Source organism: Furipterus horrens, unplaced genomic scaffold (genome assembly GCF_987537825.1).
Source record: "Furipterus horrens unplaced genomic scaffold, mFurHor1.1.pri manual_scaffold_3, whole genome shotgun sequence".
NCBI lineage: Eukaryota > Metazoa > Chordata > Mammalia > Chiroptera > Furipteridae > Furipterus > Furipterus horrens.
In genome coordinates, this window is record NW_028327173.1 from 50,813,281 (window position 1) to 50,835,473 (window position 22,193).

Sequence of the window (22,193 nt, forward strand, 5' to 3'; positions counted from 1 at the left end):
CTTTCTTCCTTTCTTCCTTTCTTTCTTTCTTTCTTTCTTTTGTTTCCTTCTTTTTTTTAAATTTTTCAATCTGACTAGAGATTTATCAATTTTATCGCTCTTTTCAGAACACCAGATTTGGGTTTCCTTGACTCTTTTAATCTCCTGCTTTCTGTTTGTTTTATTTGACCCAAGTAATCTACAAAGAAATCATGGAATATAAAAGTTATAGTTTTGAGTGTTTTATCTTAGTTTTAGCTTTAGGTGTGAACTTTATAATATAGTCTGAGTGCCTAAACTAAGTTATTGGTGAAAATTACCACAATAAGATTGAAAATAACAATTAGTGAAAAAAAAAGCATGGACCAACATTTATTGAGAGGGAAACTGTCATGTCTCAGGCTTTTAGATATATTATTTTATTTTCCTCTTCACAGCAACCTTAAGAAGTAGGTAGATCTTATGTACGTACCTTTTTACAAATGAAAACATATGAAGATAGTATTTGAGCCCCTAGGTCCCTTTTACTATTTTCCACCAGTTCTAAAGAGGCATTTTAATTTTTGATTTAAGTTAAAAGATTCATTTTGAAAAAGTTAAAATATTCATAATGTTTAACAATAAGAAAATTGCAAATAAGTTGTGGCACATCTACTGAATGTATACAGACAGATATGTAGAGAAGCACATGGCTCTGTTTACAACTCTTGATGCGGCATGATTAACAATAGTTTCCTGTTAGCTTTCAAAAATGTCCTACTTTGAATGATAGATCATTTAGTCATTGTGGTTATATAACAAAATTGAAAGATAATTACAAAGTAAAGGGAGAAATCATGATATAAGTTTGCAGTGATATTAAAACAATTGGAAATTAGATTAGAAATACATGAAATGGTAATGATGATTGTGTTAAGGAGGAATTACAAGTAGTAGTTTTTCTTTATGTTCCAAACCTTCTGTAATATTGTTATATTAATTGTATAAATTTAAGTTATATAGATTTCAAGATTTAGATGTAAAATATCTTTCCTATAGGTTAAAATTTTTACATTAGTTTCTTAAACACAACAAATAAAATGTATCATTTAATTTGATCTAATGGAGGTCAAATGCTTGTAATGTTTTTATTTATCTTCTAAAGTAAATGGAATTAGAAAAAAATATGTTGAAACAAGGATGTCTGCAGCTTATCTTAATTTGGTATTCCAACAATAATATTAGCACTAATAAAAATATTTAGTGTTATAGTTAATATTGAAATATGAGGAAAAAAAACAGTACTATAGCATGTAAAAGTAATACAATTGCTCTCATTTACTAAATTCTGACTGTGGGGCAGGTCATCATTTAATTATTGGGACAACTCTGGAAGTGGATGTTGGCATCATCATTTAAAAAATAAAATGCCAAGTCTCACAAAGACTAGTAATGGTCACAGAGATAATAATTGAAATAACTGTGATTAAAACTATGTCTTTGGATATCAATGCCCATGTGCTCAAACACTAAACCGTATGGTGTATCACTTTATTTTCCTTTCTTTTTTGTACTTTGAATGTGCTACATTTAAGAAATTAATAAAATGAAAGTATTTTCTTAGCAGAGAGAGAATTATTTACATATATAGAATGCATCTATTCTTTGAATTTTTAAATAAGTCAGTCATATTGAAGAACTGTCAGTTATTTTAAGATAGTAAGTTCATTTCATTATTGAGAGCCCCTTAACTTAGTGTAAAATGTTGATTTTCATTGAATAACTTAGAGGAAGAAAAAGACAACCCATGATTGTCATCTTCATCAAGTTTATTTATCTTGCTTGGGAATATCTTCTTTATTGCTACTCCTTCAATATTCCTCTGGAAGTGGTGATATTAATAAATGGGACCATTGTCTTCATAAGAAGCTGTAAATTTGTACCATAAAATTAGAAATAAGTAAAATTGACTATCTTCTTTAATAGACGTACTGTCTTTATTTGTTTTTCAAATAATATATTCCAGTGTACTAGACTAAATCATTGAGGGGATTATAAAATTCCTTGTCTTCAAGGAATTTATAATTTACCCAGGAATAGAAAATTCTCCATTTTTGTACAAAGAATAATTGTTGTAAGTATGTTGCTAAATCTATGAATAGATTGCTATGGGGAAAGTAAGGAAGAAGACATTAACTTTGAATCTAAGTGCAGAATAACCATTCAATAAATTCTTGTTGAAGTGAATTGAAATTAAAAATACATGTGGTGTTAATTAAGACATACTATATAAATATGTACTTTAACTCTGTACTTCAAAAAAAAAATGGTTCAATACAAAATGTCAACTCATCTTTGTTCAAAACCAGGCTGAAAAAATTGACTTACTTTGTATTCTGGTTTCTCATATAATTTATTTTTGGCAGTCCAATTTCACAATTGGAATCTGCACAATGTGGTCAACTCTTAAATCTTCAAAGAAATGTTGTATGTAAGAAGCAAGATTTTCTTGCAGCATAAATTTTGCCAGAGAAGCAGCAATTAAGATATATATTTTTTATCAAAGAGGAAGTACAATATAATACCATTTAGTGCATATACCTACAGAATAATAGACTAAGAAAAACTGGATAATTCAGATTGCACTTTTAACTAGAAAATTAGTATTTTAAACCCTTTTTACTTATTAATGGTTACAATGTTAAAGTAAATTATTACATCAAATGTTTTAACATTTGTCTCATTTACATGTATTAATCTATTTTTCTAAAAACTCCTAAATGACTCATTCTTTTAAATGAGTGTAATAACCAAAAGGACGTTAAAGAAAGATAATACAGTATTTCCTCACTTATCACGGGTATTACATTCTAGACGCCCCCGCGAAGTAGGAACCTTACATTTACTCTACACTCTTAAACCTACGTAACTTTAACAACATATGTATACAGTACCAAAAATTTTCGCGATATAGTGAAAAATCCGCAATAATTAATTAAATATAATATTTTTTAAAATCCCACAATACAACGAGGCCACAATAAGTGAACTGCAATATAGAGAGGGACTACTGTATTTAAATGTAGACTGAAATATATTAAACATCTCTACCATTATCATAAAAACTATCTTAGTACAAGAATATGAGCTCTAATGTATTATAACAAAAGAAAATATAGAGAAATACAATGATCTCCCATAGATATTTTTCATATTACATAATAAAGTTCAAACTTTTGAGTTAAATATATAATACTCTTTAAACCCTGCCTTCTGTTGAAATTCTCAAGCTCCTAATACTCTCATACATAAAGTATTTTCTCTAGAACCCATCTTCTCTTATTACCCATCTCCGGTGAATTCTTACCTCCTCATTATAAAAACCCTCATTCTTATTTGCCTCCTTTCTTCTTTTTTTCTACTTTCATTAATCTTATTTCTCTTTTAGAACAAATTTATGGAAACTCTTTGTGAAGCCATATACAAACAATTCAACTCCAAAATACAAACTAGAATAAGATATTTGCAGCAAAAAATATAATTAATATACAATTAGGATCCTAAGAGTGTTTAAAAAATTCCTACAAGTTATTATAAAAGTATTAATTGTGTTTAATCTGTTTTCCCCAAAAGCAGATGTTTAGAAAAGAATTCATGCAGTATATTTATGAGATAGTCTCAGGAAGTACTTGTAGAGGGTTATTATCAAGCTATTTACTAGATTGGATCATTGAACCTTTATCTCTATGGGGAATTCTGGCAAACAATGTAAAAACACCTGTGAGGGAGTTGAGCAAGTTATACTCCTGCTAGTCATTAGTTGAGGACTGTTCCTAAGGGACAGTAATCTCATGTAACCAGGGATATAACTTAATCTCTTGTATAAAGGGATATATATTCAAACTATTCACAGAAGTAATGTTTATTATAGAAAACAAACAAGACAATAGAAAGAACTGTAATGTTCTTTAGAAAGTGAATAAAAATGAATTGTGATATGTTCATACAGTAGAATACTGTGCTATAGTGATCAGTCATCGATATCAAAATGGATGAATTTAACTAATGCCAATTTTTAAGTGTCAAAAATTTTCATAGTATAATTTCATTTGTATAATGTCCAAAAAAAATACAAATTTTTTATAGGATTTAAAGTGGTGTAGTAAAACTTTTTAAAAAGCAGAATAGTAAACATCATTCAGGAACTGGTAGGGCAAATACAAAATGTACTCAGGGAGGCGCACCCAGAGGGTTTTAAAAGTACCAGTTCTTTTTATTAAATTATATTGTGGGTACACATATATATTTTTGCATACATAAATATTTTATAACAAAAAATTGGGCAGAGGAAGGAAACCATGGAATAAAACTCAGACATAATGTCCCAGGAGTAGGAGGAGAAGCAGAAACGGTGGTATAGCAGAAGCCAAGGAGAAAGCAATTACAGTATTCCCTCATTTATCACAGATATTATGTTCTCGACCCCCCACAATAAGTAAAAACCCACGAAGTAGGAACCTTACATTTATTTTATATGTATTTTATGGCTTTATAAACCCTTCCCATACACTTATAAACCATTCCCAGTCCTTTATTAACCTTTCCCACTCCTTTATTAACCTCTTCCACACTTTTATAAACACTCTTTATGTCCTTAAGCATATTCTACATACTTAAACCTACGTAACTTTAACAACATAGGTGTACAGTACCACAAAATCCCGCGATATAGCAAAAAAATTGCGATAAATAATTAAATATAATATTTTTTTAAATCCCATGATACAGTGAGGCCGTGATAAGTGAACCACGATATAGAGAGGGACGACTGTAGTGATAGCAACTGTTTCTTGGGAATGTGGGATGCAAAGTGAAATGAAGGTAGTGGAATTGGGACTTAAGAGGTCATTGGAGGTCATTGGGGGCTTTGGGAACTGTAGTTTTGGTAATAGAATTGGAGCCTGTACCAGAAAACAATGGCTTGAGGAAGAGTAAAAGGCAGTGTATACAGGTAGCTCTTTCACTTATCTTGTCAGTAAATGCAAGTAGGGAGGTAGGTCATAATTTGAGGGGAAGGCAAATTTGAACACTATGTAGAAGTATTTTATAAAAGAGCATAGTCTTGTCTAGACCATAAATAAAGGCATTAAGATGTTTAAATAGAAATTTATAGGAAAAAAATTCTACATCCTTCTAGGAAAAAACTGTCATAGAAAATCTTCGAATTAAACCTTTTTGGTGAAAAAGATTTAAATGTTTCAAATAATTATTTTATGTAACTGGTAAAATTTCCTCAAAGAATATTTCATCAATTACTTTAATGATTCTGAAGCCTTTAGGATTCTGTTTATTATTGTTTCCATGCTTTTGCTCATTTTCAGTGAATAAGAATTGGACCAAGTTGAGTTATAACAGACATGCATGATGAGCCTGCTTTAAAGAAATCATTACCTAAGGGGACAGAATACTTCTTCCTTTTCATATCGGGCAGCTTTAATCATCATTGTAACAAACTAGACACATTTTGATGATTGAGTGAAAAGAGAAGATATCCATGACTGGCAGTATATGTGACTATCTATTGAGAAAGAGTATTAAATTAAAAATTAAAAAGAATCACATACAACTTGAAATTTCCAATTAAAAAATCTTGCTTGTGTGCATAGGTTAGGGGAGCAGTGAATGATATTGCTGACATGAATCTCAGCAGCGTGGAGCTGGGCGAATGCCATTTATTTTAACAGCAGGCAAAATGTTCAAGCTGTAACAACATGTTCAATAAATTCTTCCATTACTATAATACCAAAGGAGAGTTGAAAAATGCATTGCACTTCTATTTTTCCCCTTAGATATATATATTTTGTTGTTGTTCTATTTCTATGGCAACATCAATGCAGTGACTAAACCTCTAACTTCTTTCTAGACTCCCTGATGGCTTCACACAGCTTCTAAACCTGACCCAGCTTTACCTGAATGACGCCTTTCTTGAATTTCTTCCAGCCAATTTTGGAAGGTAAGAATAAGAAATTTAAATGATTCAATTTTATTCACTTTAAGTAAGTACTTTATCAGAGCCAGTAGGTGAATGAAGCTTTAGAAGTGACTGTTGAGATAAACCTCACTATCATTCAGTAAGTGAGACAATGTTAACTTATGAAACATTCAGCAAAAAATAAAGTAAAATTAGGTCATTAATAATCAAATAAATTTATTAAGAGTTTAATATTAAAAATATTAAAATATCTGGAAAAAGACACGTGAATATGGCTCTTGAAGTGAAAGATAACTTTATAGCATAGAAACAAATGAAAATATCATAAATGGATAAATTGATGTGATTATATCAATACTTTTAAAATAAAATAACATTAGGAAGTAGCAAATTATATCTTTATAGAATTCTTACAAATGAATATGAAAACAAAAATCTCATTAGAAAAAAATGGGCAAATGACCCATATAAGCAGTGCATAATAAAGTACAGATTAGAATGAATGCATGAAAAATGTTTATCCTCACAAACAGGAAAAATAGTACAAATTAAAATGACAATAAAGTGCCTTCCTATTCTAGTATATTACAGAAACTGTCTAGAAAAAGAGAAAAGAGACAACCTTACATACTATGGATGAAATTGTGGAATGATATGGACTTCGTGCAGAGTAGTGTGATTTAAAAGTTTCAAAATATTTAAAACCACTGCTTCTCCAATTCATTTCTATAAATGTATCATATCATAATCAAATATCACACTAGGATTTCTAGACAGGATATTTATTATTATTTACAATAGGCATAAAGTGAAAGCACACATGTATCTAGCAAATTCATTAATTATGGCACATCCATATGAAAGTATGTAGAGATTTGTGAATAAAATATGCTTTTATTTTCTATAAGTTATGTTTAGGAAAATATTATAACAAAACATCTAAACTATGTTCACAATATGAATATAAATGTGCATGAAATAAAAGACTGGTTCCTTGGAAATGATGTTAGGAAAATTTTCATTATCATCTTTGTATTTATAATATTTTCCATATGTTCTGCAATAAACTGTTTATTATCCTTCAGTTTTATTTTTTTTAAGTGCATTTTATTATGTTGTTACAGTTGTTCCAATTTTTTTCCCTTTGCTTTCCTCTGCCCAGTACCCCCCTTCCCTCTAGCAATCCCACCTCCCTTAGTTCATGTCCATGGGTTGTGCATATAAGTTCTTAGGCTTCATCCTTTCCTATATTATTCTTAACTTCCCCTGTCTATTTTGTACCAACCAATTATGCTTCTTAATCCCTGTACCATTCCCCATTTCTCCCCCTACCCACTCCCAGCTGATAACCCTCCAAGTGATCCCCATAACTATGATTCTGTTCCTTCTCTGGTTTGCTTAGTTGGATTTTGTTTCTAATTTTTAGATTCAGTTGTTGATAGTTGTGAGTTTGTTGTCATTTTAACATTCATACTTTTGATCTTTTTCTTAAATGAGTCCCTTTAGCATTTCATATAATAATGGCTGGGTGATGATAAACTCTTTTAGCTTTACCTTGTCTGGGAAGCACTTTATCTGCCCTTCCATTCTAAATGACAGCTTTGCTGGATAGAGTAATCTTGGTTGTAGGTCCTTGTGTTTCATCAGTTTGAATACTGCTTGCCAGTCCCTTCTTGCCTGCAAAGTTTCTCTTGAGAAATCAGCTGACAGTCTTATAGGCCCCCCTTTGTAAGTAATTCTCTGCTTTTCTCTTGCTACTTTGAAGGTTCTCTCTTTATCTTGAACCTTTGGCATTTTAATGATGATGTGTCTTGATATGGTCCTCTTTGGGTTTAGCTTGTTTGGGAATCTCTGTGCTTCCTGGACTTGTATGTCTATTTCCTTCACCAAAATTGGGATGTTTTCTTTCATTATTTTTTCACACAAGCTTTCAATTTCTTGCTCTTCATTTTCTCCTTCTGGCACCCCTATGATTTGGATATTGGCACGTTTAAAGTTGTCCCATAGGTTCCTAAGCCTGTCCTCATTTTTTTCAATTCTTGTTTCCTCATTCTGTACTGGTTGACTGTTTATTTCTTCCTTATGTTCCAAATCATTGACTTAAACCCTGGTTTCCTTCCCTTCACCATTGGTTTTTTGTGGATTCTCCTTCATTTCACTTAGCATAGCCTTCACTTCTTCCCTTAGGCATTTGCCATACTTAAGCATATCTGTCAAGCCTGTGAGCATCTTTATCATCAGTGTTTTGAACTCTTCATCTATTAGGTTGGCTATCTCCTCATTGCTTAGTTCTCCCACTGGAACCTTGATCTGTTCCCTCTTTTGGGCCATACTTCTCTGTCTCCTCATCTTGACAGGCTCCTGTATTTGTTTGCCTCTGTAAATTAGGTAGAGCTGTCGCACCTGTTACGTTGTAAGGGGCAGAGCCTTAGGTATTCATCAGTACAGGGTGACCCATTTCAACCCACTATAGCGCTGTGGCATGGGGAAGAGTCTGAGAGGGAACAATGCCACCTGCTCCGCACTCGCCCCTTTTCCAGGCACTTCTCCTACTTTCGTATGGGACTGGAGCCTCTCTAGCTATTCTGCTGGCCGTCATTCCCAGAGTGGGTGGGTCTGCAGATGTTCTAGCGCTGTGAGGGCCCTTCAAACAAGAGGGCTCTGCTAAGAGATTGGCAATTTCTACCTGTGCAGAAACTGGTCTGCACAGTCAGAAGCAATGAGGCTCTTACTTTCCCCGGCGCCTGGACCATGAGCTGCGTGGCCTGGCCTGGGGCTGGGAATGCTCCCCAGGTGTCCCTCCTGACTTTTTAAATGTGTGACTCCATTTTCCACCGCATGCCTCTGCTGCTGCCGCCACTGCCCCATCTGCTGCCGCCGCCACTGCCCCATCTGCTGCTGCCGCCACACCATGTCCTCTCTGCCCTGACTCTGCCCCTCATACCTGTCTGAATGAGTATTTCTTCCTTATATCTTTGTTTGTTGGACTTCCGTGAAGCTTGATATTCTGGAACTTCTGGTCGTCTCTAGTTTTGAGGTAGTTGTGTTCCTTCTTAGTTGTGGAGGGAGATGCAGTATGTTTGTCTGCACCTCCATCTTGGCTGGAAGTTGAATCCCCCCTTCAGTTTTCTTGAGGTAAATTGACATATAGCACTATATAAGATTAAGGTGTACAGCATAATAACTTGACTTAAATATCTTGTGAAATGTTTACTACAATAAGTTTAGTTAGCAATCATTACCTTATACTTACAAAAAAAGCTTTTTTCCTTATGATATGAACTTTTAAGATTAACTCTCTTAGTGACTTTCAAATATACCACACAGCAGCGTTAAGTATTCATCATATTGAACATTACATACCAGTACTTGTTTATTTTATAACTGGAAGTTTGTACCTATCAACCACCTTCATCCAATTTTTCTAACTTCTACTCTCCACCCCTGGTAACCACAAGTCTAATCACTTTTTCTATGAGTTGTTCTTTTGTTTTCATGTGGGACTATTATTTTTTGGATTCCATGTGTAAGTGAAATCAGGCCATATTTCTCTGTCCAGCTTAGTTTACTTAGCATAATGTCCTCAGAGTCCATCCATGTTGTCACAAATGACAGTATTTTCTTACTTTTATAGCTGAATAGTATTTCATTGCATATATTCACATTTTGTTTATTCATTAAATCTGTTGATGGAGACTTAGGTTGTTTTCATGTCTTGGCTATTGCAAATATAAAAATTAAGACAATTTACATTTATTGTCAACTGCATTTTTTAAGTAATCATTTTTGAAAATGTTGAAATAATGGACTGTGTATACTTAACACCTATCTGTTGGCAGAAGCAAGTGTAGACATGTAGGAGCCCCTATTTGCATATGGAGAGTATCAATATGTCCCAAATTCCCTTACTTTTGCAGATAACACTACAGCATCATATATTTGGACAGTTTTTAAATTCACAGATCTTCAAAAGAGCATTTAGTTAGCTTCTGAATGAACTAGCACTTCACCATTCATTCATCTAAATTAGCATTGCCCTTCAAGTAGTGGCCGCAACAATACAAACATGCTTTTGATTTATCAAATTAGGAAATATTTAGCCCTGACTAGTACACCTCAGTTGGTTGGACATTGTTCTGTAAAGCAAAAGGTTGCTGGTTGATTCCTGATTAAGGCACATGCCTAGGTTGCTGGTTCGATCCCCACTCATTTCACATACAAGAGGCAACCAATCGATGTTTCTCTTTCACATCGATTTTTCTCTCCCTCTCTTGTGCTCTCTCTTCCACTTGCTCTAAAAATAAATAATAAAATCTTCTTTTAAAAAAAGAAAGAAAATTTTGAATTGTCACTTGAAGATACACTTTTTGTCTTGAATTTATGTGAGTTCTCTTTTAGCAGTCCTAATATGAGGGAAGAGATTTGGCAGATAGGACACAATATCAAAATCAAAACCACTTGAAATTAGAATTTAATTTTGTGCAACCAAATTACACTCTGTTTCATTATTGTAAACTGAAAAGTTTTTTAACCTTCAGCTGGATAGTTTGTCAAAAGGATGCATACAATACCTTTCAAAACTTGAGATTTGGTGCTCCTAAAAGCCAAAATAAGTGACAAAATATCATCACACTAGTACAATGTTGAGAAGCTTTGAGACATATAAGTGTTTAAGAAATCTCTGCCAGCAGTTTACTCCATACACTGAAGAACTGAATCACTGTATTTCATATACAGATTAAGAGTTCTAAGATTAAAATTAAATTATAAACTTGATGGGAGTCAAAACAAAAAAGCAAAGAGACCTAGATGAATACCCAAAAGCAGAGTAAATATGGGAAATTGTAGGTGAATTATTCCCCAAACACTAAGAATTCAGAAAATCCAATTAATATGTGTTCTAAAGTAGACTCAACTGAATACATTTTAAAGCTCAGCAATAGACATTAGGAACAAGAGTGTGTCCCAGACTACAGACTTTAACATGTTGTTAGGTGTGAAATGCATCCCTAAGCATGAATTTATACAGCACCAGAAACCGCAAGCACCTTTAACCTCTTCACAGAGTTTCCCTAACCCTAGCACTGTCACAGGACAGATGATTTTTAGTGCACAGCCACATCAGAAATGTTAAGATATCCATCTTCAAGTCAATGAAATGTGGTATATTAGACCACTCTTTCCACTGTCCAACTATTGATAATAGCACATATTAAAACTTATGATATGCCAGGCACTATGCTTTACATATGTGACATATTTAATATTCAAAACATATATGTTGTGGTGCTGTTATCACATACTCATTATAGATGAGGAAGCTTAAGTTAGGAGGAATTAATTAATTTACCCAGTGTCACAGAAATAGAATATGAGAGTCTGGATTTCATCCAGATCTGTGTAACCCCTAAGCCCAAGCTCTTAACCACAATGCTATTGTTTGCTTTACAAGATCATTTATAGTCTTTGAGCAAAAGTATTGCCATGTTCCAGTGAACATAGTAGCACTCGGAATTTAGTAGATATTCACTAGTTTGTTGAATGTATACAATTAAATAATAGTGAATATATTTTTATAAAACATGAAATGCAGAAAACTGAACTTGGTATCTTTGAAAAATATTTACTTCTAGGAAATTTTGATCTTACAAATGATTTGTCAGATTTGATTTGTTACTGTCTAATGTTGTTATGACTTTATTCACAATCAATTTGTGTAATTCTTTAAAATCTGTAACCATGATGTATAATGTCGGACATAGTTGTTTATACAATATAATGATTATTGACTGTACCATAATAATATTGTTTCATAGAAACAATTAAGAAGCAATTTTTAATTTTATTTCTATAGACTTGTCAAATTGCGAATCTTGGAGTTAAGAGAAAATCACTTGAAAACGCTACCAAAGTAAGTGACTGGGTATTTTCTAAATTTTAAATTGTGATTTTTTTTTTTTTACTAGTAGGAAACAATAATTATTTTTATTTTTGGCTATGCTTTGCCATTTTGATTGAGTAAATTTTGCTGTATTTTTTCATAGAGACTGAAAAGTACAGTACAGTATAAGAAAGTCATATTAAGTAAGAATGTATCCTGCCTTATAAACTCACACAATTAAGAGGTGGAAGGAGTTAAAGTTTGCATCATAGTTGAACTTACACACAAGGAAATTACTGCATTAAAACTTTATAAAATTGATATTTTTAAGCTCAAAACAATCAATTTAAAAAGATTCAACCCAATAAGATGCTTAATTTTTCAAGTTAATTTGTGGATTGTGATAGTTTTCAGTTTTTAAATCAAGACCACACAAAAATATTACATTAAAGTGATCATAATTTTTTTTTAGAGATCCTACAATGGTCTTAAGAAAATTTATATCTATACATTCTTTCAAACTGTTATTTTTCACTAGTCTATTCAAAAGTTGGTTTATATAAAAAATAGAGTATTTTATGTAAAAACTAATACCTAAAATTTTATGCAATGTTTAGTTTTATAAAATGCTTTGTTTTACCTTGCCTTGATCTATTCATGTCTAATAATAGAATTTTGTATTGTATAAAAAAACATTTTTCGAAGTCAAAAGTTATTCAAAATGGATTTTTTTACTCAAATAAATTAACATGACATATATGTTACAATTAAAGTATTGAAAGTACCATGTTGTTATCATTATCTTCCTGCAGTGTTGCAAAACAATATTGAGTACAGTGATTAATTTTTCAAAAATCATCAAGACTTAAACTTTACCTCTGCTGAACTAAAACTCAATTTTATTTTTTACTTTTTAAATCTTTTCCTTAGGCAAACTGCACTGAATTTCATTGACTTTAGATATGCCATTATATGTAAAAATTTTGTCAGCTCACTTCCAATAATGATATGGATTTCATTTAAATATATGCATAAAGATAAAACATTTATTCATTCTTCCATAAGTAGAAGACAAGGAGAGAACATGAAAAAGAGGAACTATCCCTGTATCTGGATACCCTGAACTCCAAGTATCCATTCTCTAATCCATAACATTATGCAAAGGTCTAATAAAAAACACTTCTTCCAGGTTGGGGACATAAACAGAGATGGGAGAATGATGGAGAGTTTTACTGGTTCAGCATTAATCTCCTGTAAATGCAGTTCATGCCACCATTTCCATGCAGAGTACTTTACTGTTACATTTAAAGTAGAATAAAAACATGGCTAAGCAGAAGCTAAACTACAGTGAAAACACAGTTGTCCCCTTCATCCAATATACATGTTCAGATCAAGGAGAAAATATTGAGTGTGTGGAGGAGAATGTTTTTCCTTCTGCTTTCACATAATGGTTTTGATGTGAAATAGAAAATGGGTCTAACATAGGTTTTCATGTTTTTAAATATGTTTTAAAAATAAATTTTAAATATAAATTAAAGCCTGACCACAGATTGCATTTATAGACTTTTTTTATGGGATAGCTGTGAGAAGAGTTCAGAGTAATGATTAACGATGCTCAGACCTGGTGCATGGGTACTCTTGTATGCTTTGAGACTGTGGTATAGTAACAAACAATAAAGATAAGTAAAATAATACACATTCAATTATTTTTGGCCTGAAAAACATTGTAAATATGTGTAGAAATGGCCCTGAGTAGTGAAGCTCAGTGGGTTGGCCTTCATCCCGCAAAGTACCGGTTCCCTTTGTCACTGGTTCAACGTCTGGTCAGCACACACCTGGATTGTGGGCCAAGTCCCCAACTCAGGGCATGCGAGAGGCAACTCGTCATTGTTTCTCTGGCACATCAGTGTTTCTCTCACTCTCCTTCTCCCTCCCTCTCTACAAATAAATAAATTTAAGAAAAATTTTTTAATGATGTGTAGAAATCACACTGGGTCTCCTTGGTAGACAGGTTATACATGTATCACTGACATAGATGTTACAATTTTTATATTTAAAAACATTGTCAAAATTACTTTCCATCTAATGTGTTCATTTTTTAACTTATATACAAAATCTAAAGAAACAACCCTGCATAAAGTTTGGAAAACTGTATCTTAGTTTTTAGTGTCCATAAAATGAAAATTGCAAGAAAAAAATGTTCTGTCTTGAATAAAAATAAACTGTTTTCAATATGCATTATACATAGTACTTTCTGATCACTAATCTGGGCCTGTAACTTAAAGATATGTGAGAGGTTTCTAGTCTTTACTAAGTTTTTAAAATGGGGTTTTAGGAAAAACAATTTAGTTTTATAGTAATTACTCCAAGAAGCGATAGTTCACAATTTTCTCAGGGATACAAATAAAATGCCAAGTCTTCAGTAGGTCCTCAGTGATCGTCTCTTCTTTCCATCTTCTGTCTTAAAATCTATATGCCTGACAATCTGTGTAAAATGTGAAAATGTGAAAGAATTATGATATACCATCCATTCAAATGTGTATCCCTTAAGTAAACTGATGGAGACATTTTGGTATGTGCAGATTCTAGAACAGATTCTTTCAGTTATTAAATACAAATTAGTATTACAAATTTTTACACTGTTTTTATGATCATTCCTCTAAGTATATCAACGAGTGAGACAATTAAATTTTTCATATACACAATTCTTAAAAATAATTGAAACAGTCCATCTTGATTATGAATAATAATTGAGGGCTCTGAACATCTGAAGAAACTAGATAACAACAACAACAACAACAAAAAAAAAACTCTAGATTCCAAGATACAACTTTTCTTCATGGCAGAATATTCTCTCAATTATATTTTTTGAGGGCAAGTCAGAAATGAGTTTCTTCCCATTTTGATGCTTTTGTACTAGTGATTTCTCTGTCTAGAATTCTCGTACCACAAATCATTGCATAGCTAGATCTTCCTGATGCTTTATACCTTTCTTCAGACGTTGCCACCACAGAGGCTTTCCCTGATCACCTCATTCAAGATTGTCCCCTCATAGGCTTTATACCATCTCACTCCTACATTTGATTTCCTTCAGAGCATTTATGGTTCTCCGAATTATTTTGACTGTTTACTTGGAGATGATCTTCTCAGGAGAACCTAAACCCCATTAAGGAGATGGTGTTCTTTTTCTCTTATGTCACTGATAAATCTCCAGAGTGTAAAGTAGTGCCTGGGTCATTGTGAGCACTCAATTCAATAAATAAACAAGAATGTTGATATGGTGGTTCAAATAAGAAATATCTGTCATGTGACCTGGAAATTTTGTGAGTTGATTTTTTCCCCATAGAAAATTACATGGGATAATAAATAGTATAGTCAGATGAGACTTTGGTGAGTGCCAAATAGAAGACAAAGATAAATAATTGGGTGTCACTCAATGGCAAATAGGGGAGCTTTGAATTTTAAATTTACATATACACGCACATTCTCTCTCTCTCTCTCTCGATATACATAATAGCTAAGGCAAGACAATAGAAGAAAATAATTTCAAATTAATTAAACTAATATTCATAACAAGTTGAAAATCCAGAAGTTGTATAATTTATTTTTTCTTTTGTCATTAAATGTGGTACATTTAATCAAGAAACATGTCATGATAAAAAGGAAAAGATAAGTACAATTTTTTTTTAATGAAATTTAGGAACCATTTCAGTGAAAGTAATGTAACAACATATAACTGGTTAGTAATAACGGTGGGTTTTACCTTTAAATAAAAGGTTTTTTTTTAATATTTGTGAGAATATAATACTTTTCTAATACTTTATTTAAAGTATAGTTTGTTCATTAAAATATGTCATGGCTGTGACTTTGTTTTAACTCAGTGATAATTTTGAAAAGATGAAGTAATATGAAGAAAATTAAACACTGATTAAGCTCATATTACTGTTTGTATTTGTCCTGCCTTTTGAGTGTAGAAGGCTTATGAAGCATGATTCCTCAATCTGCTGACATAATACACTGACTAAGAGGAATATTTCAGACATGTCTCAGTAGAATTACTTGGGCAATACCAGAAGATAGCATAAAACCTGATGAACAAATCCAAAGGGAAAAACTGGATGAATTTGGTAGATAAGGAACTTTTTGTCATTTTATAGTTGTTTAAACATAAAAAGTTTAAAAAAGAAATTTTCAAATATAAGTTCTTTAAAATTAAAAAGAGCAGTATCTCATAGAGAAAATTATCAGCTTCATTTCTGAAATACAGATATAGAGAGCAAGGGGAGAGTTTACAATTATGTACTAAAATGCTTAAATATTTATAAAAATAAGCATTTGTACATATGTGATAAGGTTCTACATATGTGAATAATATGTATACTGCAGATATTGTTTTCCATCCTGAATGACAATAAATGTGCCATATCTATAATTATCACTCAGGTTTTATTCATTTGCAAATAATGTTTTTTTAGTTTTATATAAGTTCTTTTATTCTTTTTAAGTAAGGTTATAGTCAGGCTTACAAAAATAGAATGCACTGGTCATATTTTCCTTTTTGAAAACTCTCTTTGTTTTCTATTTTACTATCAATTATCATTGTCAACATAATGAAGAAATATTAAAAAATAATATGTGTTCTGAAGTAGACAGGTTTGACTAAGTCATTTTCTATTCTCATTTCAATAATTCTATTAATGAATTTATTTCATTTGGCATTACTGTACTAGTTACTTTAATAGAATACATCAATAACTTCCATGGTTTTATTGTAACAAAAAATTTTATTGTCAGACACAGCTTACAAAATAGAATTTCGATGTTAACTCTTTTCTTTGTGACTATAATACATAACTGGATACAATGGGTTTTTATAATTGTATTACCTTATGCTTTTACCAGTGTATATTGATTTATAAGGCATGGTGTTTTGCTAAACCCATGGTACCATCCATTCTGGGTTTCCTTTATTAAAGTGAAAATATGACAAGCTAGCTAACCAAAGGTAATATTATTAGTGACCTCTGGTTGTAAAGAATTATATTTAGAACTAGGTATGCTCTTTACTTATTCTTACCCAGTCTTATACTTTAAATTCAAATAAAATAAGTGATAGTTATAATATGCTATATTTAAAAGCATTCTATAAATTATAATGCATTATAACAATATAATCCTTAGAATCTCTTCTATAATATCAAACATACATTCCAAACATTCACAAAAGGAAAGGCTATAGCTGTCTGTCTTATAAACTAATTGTATTTCTTTTTAGCCTAGTTTCAAGATAAAATAAGGATTGAGAATATTATGGTTAGCTAAAGTTGAATAAAGTTGAGTAGCTAGGAGAGGGCACATAAGCCAAATAAAACCATGAGATTAAATCACTCTTTCAAAGTACTTCAATCAATACCTACTCTGATCCCTGATGATTCAATTTACCAAAAGATAAAAACTTCCTGATATAAAGTAGTGAAGCTGGAAGTTCTGTGGCTTCAGTTTCATTAGATTTCAAGGCTTAGTCTCTCATGGAACAATTAGCCTGTACTTAGTTCTGTTTCACCTGGGAAGAGCTATATATACCTGACAATCAAATCAACCTGGATTTGTATTCAGGACCTTGCTACTTGTTTGTGAATTATTTAACTTCTTTGAACTTCAGTGCCATTATTTTTAAAGAATACTGGTTGGTCATTACCTCCTTTAAACTATAAATTATAGTTTGGGTCATAGTTGAGAAAATGAGCTTTGTGATTATTTAGAACCGGGAAAATATTTAAGCAAAATAAGTATATGAGGTCTGTCCAGAAGGTATCCATCTATGTAATATGAAAACTAGAGACATTTATGGAAGAAGATACAAGACACAAGAAACATTGTACATAGGACAATGACGCCTCAGTCCCCTTCAGAGTAGGCATCTTGGGACCTCACACAGTTCTAATCACCATTGTATTTTCCTGAATTTCATCAATGGTCTGAAATCTCTTCCCTTTCAAAGGTGATTTAGATTTGGGAAAAGTCAGAAGTTGTAGGGCACCTAATCTGGGCTGTAATGGGATTGAGTATCTGGGTGATTTGATGTTTCGCCAAAAAACTCTGCATGAGACATGATGCATGAGTGGGCGCATTCTCAAAATGAAGCTGACAATCACCAATTGCCCGTAGCTGCAGTCTTCTGAATCATCCAAATAGTTTCCATGGATGAATGTTTAAGCTTAATGCAAAATTTGATGCAAATCCATTGCTCTACTAGCTCAGTCAATTTGAATATGATGGCCACACAGTACACATGCTCAGTGAACAGTATCTACCACCCCCACTGACTAGTACAATGAAGTCATCATTGTTCACTCATGCGCATTCTAGTCCACTTTCCTTGACTGCCAGGTTACGTTGATGTGGCACAAACATTTCTTGTTATATTAACAATGGCTGAACTTTTTCTGGACAGACCTCATATTCTGGCACTTGGAAAATCTGAGTGTATGCAAGAAAAAATTGGCATGAGTAGCATATATGTTTTATTTTATCGCATAAAAATCTTTTGACTAGAAAGTGATAGAGGGTGTCTTTTAGTATTTTCTTTATAATAAAGGTTTAAAAATAATGTGATGCTATTTTGCTTTTTTAATTTTTCAAGCAGTATTGTAATGAGAACTCATATAAATAATTGTCTCTCATCATCAATAGTGATGTAAAAATTTTAAGTATCTAAGTTATCAATTCTTAAAGACTTTGTTTTCTTTTTAAAATTGATAGTTTCTTTGGTAGATTGGACTAAAATACTAAAAGACAAGATAAAAACAAAACAAAACATGTATTCAGCAAACACCAGGAAGAATATATCCACCATTTGTGATTTCATGTACTTTTGCAACTCCATTCACTGTAGCTTTGCAAATTTAAGTAATTTAATGTAGATGATAGCTCTCCCCTTTATGGCTAAATGTAGTACCTTTACTAAAGATATGTTCTAAACATCATACTAATGTTAATCTTGGTCTCGGTATCTTGGGCTAGAAAAACAGACAGACACAAAGAACCTATTTAATAGATTTACTCTTGTGGTCTCAGATATTACCTCTCTGGTGGTGAACTGAAAACTTTATCCTAATTCCAATTTCATATTCCATAGCCAGATCTCAAATGGGATATTCACCACATAACAAAACTGAAGTTATTTTCATCTTTCTCCTCCACCCATCACTTCATTGCAAAACCAAACCAAACCAAACAGAAATCCCAGGCCTCTTATTATACACTGCCTACTGACAATACTATCTACCTAACCCCAGAAATTAGAGCTCTCCATCCACTTTTCCTCTTCTATACCCCCAAATTCACCTCTCATCAATTTATGTCATAATTCCTCCTCCCTCTTATTGCTACCACTGGAATCCATCTCCCTATAGTTGTCAGAGCTTAAACTGGCATGTGTCATTTTAAAAAATCAAAATGACTGCTCACAGGTTGCAGAAGACAAATGTGCTGAGACCCTTCAGAGTTTGGTGTTGGTATTTCTACTGTCATTAGCTCCCAACATCCATGATCCCACGTCCCACAGGGTTTCTCTGCTACATGCAATATACCATGCACCTTTGTATCTCCAAGCAGCTTTCCTGGAATCTTCCCCATTTCTGTTTGAAAAATTCCAAATAATCCCTTAATTTTTCTATCACTTTTGCTGTTGAATTTGTCATAGATTCTGTATTCAGAGTGGTAGCTTTGCAAATCACTTGGAGTTTTTCAAAGCAAAGTTTTCATAAGAATTTTGATCTAATTATAGTTTGATTAAAATTTAATAAGCTTAATTTCATGAGTCTTTTTTCATCTTGGTTATGTTATTTACCATTCCAACTCCATAGTCCAATTGTTAAGTAAGCAGTGCTGAACAATATGCTTCTCCTTTATAATTACAAATTTTGTAATAGCACCGTCTTAGCAATAGTGGGCCCTCAAGAGGTATTGGTGAATTGATTTTCACTAGACTCCTTTTATAGTATAGATGGTTGCTGACTTATGGTTTGCCTTACAATTTTTTACTTTACAATGATGCAAAAGTCCTACACATTCATCAGAAACCATACTTTAAATTTTAACTTTTTATCTATTCCTGGGCTAGCAATATGCAGTTCCATATTCTTTTGTGATGTGGGGCAGTAACATAGAAAATATTTTTGCCCCATTGTAAGTTAATATAAATGTTCCAACACTGGCTAAGCTATGATGCTCAGTATGTTAAGTGTATTAAATACATTTTCAACTTACCATACTCGCAATTTACAGTGAGCTTATCAGGACATAACTACATTGTAAGTCAAGGAGCATCTGTATTTTGGAAAGTGCAGAAAAAATCGAACTTCAGGAGATATGTTTTAGTCCAGCATTTTAAGGTTTCTCTACCATTCATGTTTTTATTTTAACTTTTTTAAAATTTTTATTTATTTATTGTTTTTCTATTACAAGTTGTCCCATTTTCCCCCATTGCTCTCTCCCGCCCCTGCCCAACCCTTCTCCCACAGTCAATCCAAAGAACTCTTGAGGAGTAATCAATAAACTACTTTATTATTTATAGTTCATTCAATAATACACACTAAAACAAGTGAAAGGTATTGAACCCTCCATATATGTCCTGTTTTCTTGTGTCTCCACTTTCCTTTCCTTTCTTCTACACAAGTCAGAGTCAATTCAAGTCTTTCAATATGCAAAATACATCATAAAAAAAGGCTTGATTTTCTGTGAAAAAGATGCAGGGGGAATATTTGTAATTGCTATACTTTTTGACAGTTTCTGCAACACTTAACATCAGTGCCTGAACAATATTAAAAATAAAAATTAACTAGGTTGTTCATTAGATTCGACATATGAGTGAAATCATATGGTATTTATCTTTCCCTGACTTGCAAATTTCATTTAGTATAACGAACAAACTGAACTAACAAGCAAAATAGAGACAGACTCTAAAATAGAGAGCAGGATGACAGCTAAGTGGGGGTGGAGGAGTTAGGGGTGGAGAGATTGTGCAAAAGGAAAAAAGATTCATGGACACAGACTACAGTGTGGTAATTGTTGAGGGGGTGGTATAAGTAGACTAATGGGAATGGAAAAAATACAAAAAAAATAAAAATAATTAAAAATTCACATAAGATATTAACTTCATGACATCAATCCCTTCCGATGTATATTTTATATTTGCTTTTAGTAACATGAGATTTCAGTTTGTCCTTTCTTGGCTTTTAAAAGTTATGATTTCTTCCCTGCCATACTCCTAATTTTATTATGTTTAGTTTTACATCATTTGCACTCTAAAAGATCTCAAAGCTTTATTTAACTACATTGTATTTCTATTCATTTTTCCTTTATATTAAACTTTTTAAAATACATTAAAGAAATTTCTGTTAACATTTAGTAGATAATAGCAACCTTTTTTCCAGTTATAAATGCCCTATAGTTTTCTAAATGAGAAATAAAATTAACTAGATTAAAATACTATAACTCTTATCAAACATTAACTGTTTAGTTTATGTTTGTTCTTAAAAAGTTAGATTAAAATATGCTACAGAATTGGTTAAAAGTAAGAATATCACATTCTTTATTAAGAAATATTCAGTGACAATTTAGATAAATTACTTACATTAAAATGTTATTAAAGCTATTGACTCTTCTGATTGTAGTAAAACATTTCTAAATTAAACATATTTCTAGTACTAAAAACTTTAATTTGATTTAAAGTCTCATTCAACTTCTAAAAGCAAAAGGAAAAGAATTTCTTATACTAAATAGAAATAAAAACATCTCATATATTATATTCAATTAAACAAATACACATTTTTAAATACTGTGCTTTAGTTTTGTTAAAAGAAATTTGATATTTAAGAGAGAATATAAAATTTAAAACTTTTGGCTTTCCATTGCTAATATGATGATATCCAATTTACTAAACATAGCATTCAAGACCTCAGTCTGACCCCTGCCTTCCCTCCAACCACTCCTCTGCTTAATTCACTAACTATGACTTGTAGGTTTGTGGCTCTGTGCACTTACTTGTAAGTTCTTACTGCCTATGACTTTATATTGCATATGACTTTCTCATAAACCAGTTTAAAAATAACTGAACATGTACCTAGTGTGTACCTAATGTGTCAGACACTGTTCTAGGTAGGTATGAGAGGACACAACAATGAACAACAGAGTTTCTCTTCTTCATTGACTTTCAAGACTGGCAGAAGGAGACAAACCATTAACATATAAACAAATAAGTGAATAAGTTAGGTAATTGCTATAAAGAAAACAGAATGAAGTCATAGAAAATGTTTAAGTTTGGGAGGAGGTTGTTTAAATGATCAGTTGATCGTTCGT

General features: G+C 32.1%; 1 protein-coding gene across 1 annotated transcript in view; it reads left to right on the forward strand.

Moving 5' to 3' along the window:
* The window catches only part of LRRC7 (leucine rich repeat containing 7), a 299,869-nt gene that overhangs the window by 61,811 nt on the left and 215,865 nt on the right, over nucleotides 1-22,193 (forward strand). The window contains exons 4-5 of the mRNA XM_090269599.1: nucleotides 5,882-5,971; nucleotides 11,805-11,861. Coding sequence (XP_090125725.1) covers nucleotides 5,882-5,971; nucleotides 11,805-11,861 — 147 coding nt within the window. The remainder of the gene's footprint in view (nucleotides 1-5,881; nucleotides 5,972-11,804; nucleotides 11,862-22,193) is intronic.